Genomic DNA, 9,742 nt, shown 5'->3' on the forward strand with positions numbered 1-9,742 from the left:
ATAGCAATCTTTTATTTTACTTATATTCAATTTATTTTAATTTTAAAGTCACTCATTTTTAAATCAATTATATTTTATTTAACTATAAAATTTATTAAATATATATAAATTAAAAAGATAAACAAAAAAATTTATTAATCACAATTTATTTTTTTTCAAGATTATATGATATCTATTATTATTATTTTTCAATAAATACTTATAGTATATAATAATAGATAAAAACTCACATGCAGTTGTCTTCGTATGAAGTTGATAGTTGAAAATCATTAGATGATATTTAGTCAAACTTGTCAAATCATCTAACTGTTTTTAAATATCAACTTCACATGAAAATAACTGCATGTGAGTTTTCACCTATAATAATATAATAATACAATAAATATAAACTAATTAATAAAATATTAAAATTTAAAAATGATAATTATTTTTATAAAAACAAAATAAAAGTACTTATAATAAAGAAAAAATAATTAAAATTTATATAATTATTTAATTACACCGGGTGAACCGGTTCGACCAGTGACCCACTGATTAACCCAGTAATCCAGTGACCCAGTAACCTGACCGGTTCGATCACCGGTTCGGTTCTGACAACTATGGTAATTCTTCTGCTAAATACACGTAGAAATGTCCCATAAGTCCAGTATTATATTTGTTTTCATGTATGAATTCAACAGTTAATATTTCTCCATCCTGAATCTTGATAGAGCCTGGTTTTGGATAACAACCAGACATTCCAACAACATAGCCTTTTTCATTTCCTGGCTCTTCTCCTGTGCCGTATGTTGGTTGAACCGCACATAATACCTTTCCATTCTGAAGAAAAGAAAAAAATAAGGACAAATATATTTTAAAATATTTTACTTCTTAAGAAGATGAAAAATTAAGAAATAATATTACTTAATAAACAAATATAGAATGGTCAGCTAACAAAATAATTTATACGTAGTTGTAAAGACTATATATGAAATATTGATAATTACCTCCCCATATAAAGTTGCATTAACGATTCCTGGATGCACATGAACTGTAGAGTAGATTAGATTACCACCCTTTTTCATTGGGATCTTTGTCTTTTTAATATGATAATGCCCAATGTCAGTATTTTGTGGAGTGATAGAATACTCTACCTGTAAAAAATTAAAAAGTTTTTATCGATCATTTATTATATAACTAAAAAAGAGATTAATACTCACTTCATTTCATAAAAAATAATTTTTGGCTAATCTAATTACCTATGATAAATTATGTCACCATGTGAAATACATGAATCATGCATTTTAGCGTTCAAGTGAAATGAAATATACTTGTCACTTACCATACAATTATGAATTGGTTCGGAGCCATTATATGTCACTTGATCAGTAACATCAAGTATGTAAAACTTAATAGGCACTTGGTATTGATCCCAATCAACCCATGTTATTGTATATTTAAGGAAAGCTTTTCTCTGTTGTTTGTTATTATATCCTTTTTGTAATTTGCATTGAGAAGTCTTTTCACAACAAAAAATTCCTCCTTTATAATCACCAGACATTGGTTTCCCATCAATACCGGTTTTGCTTACAAAGTCTTCACTTTTGACATTATAATGGTCACATCTGCATTCGGTGCAACCTTTTTTGTCTTCTGTACCACGTGTGTCAATAACCATGATATCGAATAACCATTTTTCTTCATTATACTCCTTTGGGACATTCTCAGGGTGCGTACCTACTTCTATTCTAAATGGATCTGGTAGTTCTAAGCTAGTTTTTCGTGCATCAACTCCAAGCCCCCAGGAATATGAATTAACACTACCCTGGCATACTCCATCATTTCTTCTAAAATACTTACCGTATATGGGCTGACTTTGATTAGCCTGACGTGACATGGTGACATTTTCAAAATATCTTAAAACAAAATAATGGTGCAGGTAAGCTTCATATAATGGCAAAGAATTCTGATGTTCATCAACTAACTCGGCTTGAAAATTCTTGATTCCGATGTGTCCTCTTGGAAACTCAATATCGAATAAATCTGTTATCGTAACCTTTCCTGGTTCCAATACAAATTGCTCACTATAAAAAGTAGCCGTCTTGATATGATTTGAATTCTCATATTGTCGTGCGTATATGATGTTTGATTGCAACAGTATAATTGTTAATGATAGTAATAACACTTCAGGTATAAACTTCATGTTTTCTTGCAAATTGTCATATTTATATGACCATCAATCATATGTTTATATGTTAATCTATGGAAATATCAATAATATATTTATAAATTAGGAAAACATGTTAAGGAAGACAAATAAAATATTAAACCATGTGGAGCTTGAATAAGACATATGAAGTTGAGATTCACATAACATGTCAAAAAGACAAGTACCTTGTTGGAGATTCAATTTTTGATATTTGAAAAAACAATGGAAGGTGAATTTGTATTGATATGAAATTTTTGTATGTCTACTGCTTTTATAGCAGAATCTAATGACAATTTTGTTGAATTTTCAATATTAGATGCCTATTTTGGTGGGCTTTCTAACTATGTGTTCCATTTGTTAAGAAACATTGTTTGTTATTAGTTCCAATTAATGTAACAATAGTTTTTATTTTTTTTGTATACATTAGGTGACAACTTAATTCCAACTCAACTATGAATTCATCTTAGTTGCAAAATTGTTTAGATAATAAAATATTTTTTTAGATTTTGTCAAATTTGTTTTTTAACCTTATCCTCTTCTTATGCGACTCATTTGATATTTTGGCACAAAATAAATCCACATGAATTTATGTTATAGTTCAAACTAACACAAAATTTTAAAATAAAAGACTTAATAAAGTATACAAATTATTTAGAAAATTAAATACGATACTGTCTTGGTATTTCGTATATTTAATACTTCTTTTATAATCTATTAATTTGATAGATGGATACCCTCTTTCTATTTTCTTTCTTTTTTTTTTTTGTAAAAAATGGCCTACTTAACTCAGTACTTAGAGCATTGCTTTTATACGGCAATAGTTCAGCAAAATTATAATGTGAAATTTAAATTTTTTTATTTATGATAAAAAAAATTTTCTTAAGTTACAAATAACTTTAATAGAATTTTTATTTATTTTGTTTGGAGCTTTATGAAGTACAATTTCCTCCAATAGGGCATCTAAAAAAAGCAGGTTTTACTTTTACTAATTAAAAATTCTAAACAATTTTTAATAGATTTTTTGTGTCATTAATCGAAAATTTATATATCATTTTTGTTATTATTAAACTAATTGTATGATATTGAACTAATAAGAAGAAGATGATGACGACGATAGTGATGATAATGAAGGAAGAGGAGGAAGAAAAAAAAAGAGGAGGAAGAGGAGGAAGAAAGAGGATCGGAGGAGGTGGTGGTAAAGGAGGAGATGGTGATGATGATAATGTTGATGATCATGATCATGATAATGATAATAAAGGTGAAGCAGGAGGAGGATGAGGACGAAGAACAATGAGAACGAAAACGATAACGATAACATAAACGCTCGTATATAAATTTGACTTGGTTGAACTTAGTTAAAAAAAAGACTTGACTGTCTAGGATTTTGATCTGTAAAATTTTCGCACTAAAATATAATATTTTAACTTAACTATTGCATATTTTTTCTTACTTAATTATTGCTTATTTTAACTCCTATTATAAGTGAAAACTACTTGATTAATTTAAATAATAATATGAAATATATTATTATTATTATTGTAATAAATGTTTATTTGCTTTTAATATTTTATTACATGCTATTAAATATTTAACTCATTACAAAAAAATTTAATTCAATTTTTTATATATATTTCATGACTAATGTAATAAATTTATTTATTTTTAATATTTTATTAGTAATCATGAATATATAAAAACTTTAAATTAATATTTTTATAATGACTTAAAATATTTTATGTTATGTGATAAAATATTAAAACAAGTACAATTTATTACACTAATAATAAATATATATTTTAAATTATATATTATTATTGTTATTTAAATAAACCAAATAACTATTACAAGTTACATATATAATGATAATGGTTATTAATAGGTACTTTTAGCAAAATAAATTGAAATGTATGTTATTTTAATCCTTGAGAAAAAGAGAATATATATTTTTTAAATAGATAAAAGGGAGTATTAAAGTCCTAAAAAATTGCTTGCTTGTGCATTAATTGGGATTTTCTAAGTGAGTATAATATGCTATTTGTTATATTTGCTATCTGTATTACTTATATTCTCCCTGTGTTTGCTATTGTTTGTTTGTTTGTTTTTGTAATTTCACCGGAGATGGAGGAATGGAGGGAAGGCGGAGAGATTTAGGGTTCTAGTTAAGTTTTAGTTAGATTTAAAGAATTGGTTAAGTTTAGAAAGCCTTAGAGAATCACCTTAATTCTTAGTTTCTATTTTAGTCCTTTAAGTTTTATAATCAGAGTGTCGGCATTCTAGGATTGCCTCTACATTCCCAAGACCTTAAACGGTGCGGCGATCGGAGCTTGGGCGAGAAGTCATGTGGAATCAAAGGTTTGAGTGAGGGTTTGTAAATGGAAAGTGTTCCTCCCCCCTTTCTTGCTGAAACCTAGCATGTTTGCATGAATGGGGAGGAGAATGAGCTTAAGCTCATTTCATTTAATGAGTTGGTTGGGCCCACGGGCCCGATTTGGGCTCAGTTTGACCAGTTTGGCCCGTTTGACCCAATCTTGGGCCAACTTTTTAAAATTAGTGTCAAAATTTATATTATAATTCGTTCTATCTTATTAAACTATAAAATTTATATTTTAAATTTATTTTATTAATATTTAATTTATTGAAAAATTATCTGCTAATTTTACGGGCTTTACAAAGTCCACCATTCTCCATATGCTCTAGCGCTGCCAAGTGTCAAGGCTTGTGATTTCTAAAATTTTTTTGAAAATGCTTGACATGGGTTTCGACAGCAAGGACACTCTTACCACCAAGCTGGCAATGCTTGTTACCAATATATATACAAATTATAATACATATAGCAATCTTTTATTTTACTTATATTCAATTTATTTTAATTTTAAAGTCACTCATTTTTAAATTAATTATATTTTATTTAACTATAAAATTTTTTAAATATATATAAATTAAAAAGATAAACAAAAAAAATTATTAATCACAATTTATTTTTTTCATGATTATATGATATCTACTATTAATATTATTTTTCAATAAATACTTATAGTATATAATAATAGGTAAAAACTCATATGCAGTTGTCTTCATATGAAGTTGATAGTTGAAAATCGTTAGATGATATTTAGTCAAACTTGTGAAATCATCTAACTGTTTTTAAATATCAACTTCACATGAAAATAATTGCAAGTGAGTTTTCACCTATAATAATATAATAATACAATAAATATAAACTAATTAATAAAATATTAAAATTTAAAAATGATAATTATTTTTATAAAAACAAAATAAAAGTACTTATAATAAAGAAAAAATAATTAAAATTTATATAATTATTTAATTACACCGGGTTAACCGGTTCAACCAGTGACCCACCGGTTAACCCAGTAACAATGACCCAGAAATCTGACCAGTTCGATTACCGGTTCGGTTCTGACAACTATGGTAATTCTTCTGCTAAATACACGTAGAAATGTCCCATAAGTCCAGTATTATATTTGTTTTCATGTATGAATTCAACAGTTAATATTTCTCCATCCTGAATCTTGATAGAGCCTGGTTTTGGATAACAACCAGACATTCCAACAACATAGCCTTTTTCATTTCCTGGCTCTTCTCCTGTGCCGTATGTTGGTTGAACCGCACATAATACCTTTCCATTCTGAAGAAAAGAAAAAAATAAGGACAAATATATTTTAAAATATTTTACTTCTTAAGAAGATGGAAAATTAAGAAATAATATTACTTAATAAACAAATATAGAATGGTCAGCTAACAAAATAATTTATACGTAGTTGTAAAGACTATATATGAAATATTGATAATTACCTCCCCATATAAAGTTGCATTAACGATTCCTGGATGCACATGAACTGTAGAGTAGATTAGATTACCACCCTTTTTCATTGGGATCTTTGTCTTTTTAATATGATAATGCCCAATGTCAGTATTTTGTGGAGTGATAGAATACTCTACCTGCAAAAAAATTAAAAAATTTTTATCGATAATTTATTGTATAACTAAAAAAGAGATTAATACTCACTTCATTTCATAAAAAATAATTTTTGGCTAATCTAATTACCTATGATAAATTATGTCACCATGTGAAATACATGAATCATGCATTTTAGCATTCAATTGAAATGAAATATACTTGTCACTTACCATACAATTATGAATTGGTTCGGAGCCATTATATGTCACTTGATCAGTAACATCAAGTATGTAAAACTTAATAGGCACTTGGTATTGATCCCAATCAACCCATGTTACTGTATATTTAAGGGAAGCTTTTCTCTGTTATTTGTTATTATATCCTTTTTGTAATTTGCATTGAGAAGTCTTTTCACAACAAAAAATTCCTCCTTTATAATCACCAGACATTGGTTTCCCATCAATACCAGTTTTGCTTACAAAGTCTTCACTTTTGACATTATAATGGTCACATCTGCATTCGGTGCAACCTTTTTTGTCTTCTGTACCACGTATGTCAATAACCATGATATCGAATAACCATTTCTCTTCATTATACTCCATTGGGACATTCTCAGGGTGCGTACCTACTATTCTAAATGGATCTGTTAGTTCTAAGCTAGTTTTTCGTGCATCAACTCCAAGCCCCCAGGAATATGAATTAACACTACCCTGGCATACTCCATCATTTCTTCTAAAATACTTACCGTATATGGGCTGACTTTGATTAGCCTGACGTGACATAGTAACATTTTCAAAATATCTTAAAACAAAATAATGGTGCAGGTAAGCTTCATATAATGGCAAAGAATTCCGATGTTCATCAACTAACTCGGCTTGAAAATTCTTGATTCCGATGTGTCCTCTTGGAAACTCAATATCGAATAAATCTGTTATCGTAACCTTTCCTGGTTCCAATACAAATTGCTCACTATAAAAAGTAGCCGTCTTGATATGATTTGAATTCTTATATTGTCGTGCGAATATGATGCTTGATTCCAACAGTATAATTGTTAATGATAGTAATAACACTTCAGGTATAAACTTCATGTTTTCCTGCAAATCGTCATATTTATATGATCATCAATCATATGTTTATATGTTAATCTATGGTAATATCAATCATATGTTTATAAATTAGGAAAACATGTTAAGGAAGACAAATAAAATATTAAACCATGTGGAGCTTGAATAAGACATATGAAGTTAAAATTCACATAACATGTCAAAAAGACAAGTACCTTGTTGGAGATTCAATTTTTTATATTTGAAAAAACAATGGAAGGTGAATTTTTATTGATATGAAATTAATTTATGTATACTGCTTTTATAGCAGAATCTAATACCAATTTTGTTGAATTTTCAATGTTAGATGCCTATTTTGGTGGACTTTCTAACTATGTGTGCCATTTGTTAAGAAACCTTGTTTGTTATTAGTTCCCAATTAATGTAACAATATTTTTTATTTTTTTAGTATACATTAAGTGACAACTTAATTCCAGCTCAACTGTGAATTCATCTTAGTTGCAAAATTGTTTAGTTAATAAGATATTTTTTTAGATTTTGTCAAATTGTTTTTTAACCTTATCCTCTTCTTATGCGACTCTTTTGATATTTTGACCAAAAATAAATCCACATGAATTTATGTTATAGTTCAAACTAACACAATTTGAAAATTAAAAGACTTAATAAAGTATACAAATTATTTAGTAAATTAAGTACGATACTGTCTTAGTATTGCGTATATTTAATATTCCTTTTATAATCTATTAATCTGATAGATGGATACCCTCTTTCTATTTTCTTTCTTTTTTTTTTTGTAAAAAATGATTTACTTAACTCAGTACTTAGAGTATTGCTTTTATATGGCAATAGTTCAGCAAAACCATAATGTGAAATTTAAATTTTTTTATTTATGATAAAAAAAATTTTCTTAAGTTACAAATAACTTTAATAGAATTTTTATTTATTTTGTTTGGAGCTTTATAAAGTACAATTTCCTCTAATGGGACATCTAAAAGAAGCACTTACTTTTACTAATTAAAAAGTCTAAACAATTTTTAATAGATTTTTTGTGTCATTAATCGAAAATTTATATATCACTTTTGTTATTATTAAACTAATTGTATGATATTGAACTAATAAGAAGAAGATGATGACGACGATAGTGATGATAATAAAGGAAGAGGAGGAAGAGAAAAAAAAAAAGAGGAGGAAGAGGAGGAAGGAGGAGGATCAGAGGCGGTGGTGGTAAAGAAGGAGATGGTGATGATGATAATGATGATGATGATGATGATGATGATAATGATAACGAAGGTGAAGGAGGAGGAGGAGGACGAAGAACAACGAGAACGAAAACGATAACGATTACATAAACGCTCGTATATAAATTTGACTTGGTTGAACTTAGTTAAAAAAAAAGACTTGACTGTCTAGAATTTTGATCTGTAAAATTTTTGCACTAAAATATACATATTTTAACTTAACTATTGTATATTTTTTCTTACTTAATTATTGCCTATTTTAACTCCTATTATAAGTGAAAACTATTTGATTAATTTAAATAATAATACGAAATATATTATTATTATTATTATTATTGTAATAAATTTTTATTTGCTTTTAATATTTTATTACATTAAAACAAATAAAATTTATTACACTAATAATAAATATATATTTTAAATTATATATTATTATTATTGTTATTTAAATAAACCAAATAACTATTACAACTTACATATATAATTATAATGGTTTTTAATAGTATTTTTAGCAAAATAAATTGAAATGTATGCTATTTTAATTCTTGAGAAAAAGAGAATATTTATTTTCTAAATAGATAAATGGGAGTATTATTTAGAAGGAGAAAAGTGATACAATTTATTTCAATATATTTTTTTTCTTTCTTTTTGTTGTATTTACTTTTATATTTTAAAATTTTGCATATATACCACTATGATAAGAGATAATGCACTGCATGTAGCACATGAAGAGGAGTTGATTTGGAAAGAAGTTAAATTACACGAAAAAAATCAATTGTATGTACAATGGGGACCTTTAAAAGATGTATTTTTTTTCTTTGGGCAATGTATATGTTCGATGTAATGTTAGGAAGACAAAAAAAAGTCAGAACTTATTTTATTTTGTATTTTTAATTATTGCTACAATTAATGAATGATAAATAAAGTAAGTTCTGGCTGTTTTTGGTTTTTTATTTTGGTTCTCAAATACTTTCAACATATGTTAAGATTTTTCCTAGTAAAGAGATAGAAATTATTATTGTAATTAAATTTTTATTTATTTATATGGAATTATAATTGTTCCTAACAGTTCTTAAACGATAAAAAAACATCATTATTGTCAAACAAGCAATTAAATCAAAGAATAATTATATATCAAAACAGCATTTTTGCGACCTTTTTTAATGCTTGGCGACGGTTTTAACCGTCAATAAATATTTTCACTATGGTTAAAAAAAGCATCATAGATTTTAGCATCGGCGGTTGACAGTGATAGTTTTGGACCACCGTTGGTAAAAAGTATTGCTGATTTTGTGATGATTTTTGAAGTATAAAATCGTTAATAAGTTAT

At 27.0% G+C, this 9,742-nt stretch overlaps 1 protein-coding gene across 1 annotated transcript; it reads right to left on the bottom strand.

Annotated features, from left to right (window-relative positions):
• Window positions 1-680: 680 nt before the first annotated feature.
• Window positions 681-7,198, bottom strand: LOC107626701 (uncharacterized). The gene is made up of 7 exons (XM_088499406.1): window positions 6,553-7,198; window positions 6,341-6,447; window positions 6,005-6,151; window positions 5,750-5,837; window positions 1,322-2,040; window positions 987-1,133; window positions 681-776 (listed from the first exon to the last, which is right to left on the bottom strand). The coding sequence occupies exons 1-7, from the start codon at window positions 7,196-7,198 to the stop codon at window positions 681-683; spliced, it is 1,950 nt and encodes a 649-aa protein (XP_088355532.1).
• Window positions 7,199-9,742: the final 2,544 nt, after the last annotated feature.

This window comes from Arachis ipaensis, chromosome B1, assembly GCF_059453495.1.
Source record: "Arachis ipaensis isolate K30076 ecotype BB chromosome B1, ASM5945349v1, whole genome shotgun sequence".
In the NCBI taxonomy this organism is placed as follows: Eukaryota; Viridiplantae; Streptophyta; class Magnoliopsida; order Fabales; family Fabaceae; genus Arachis; species Arachis ipaensis.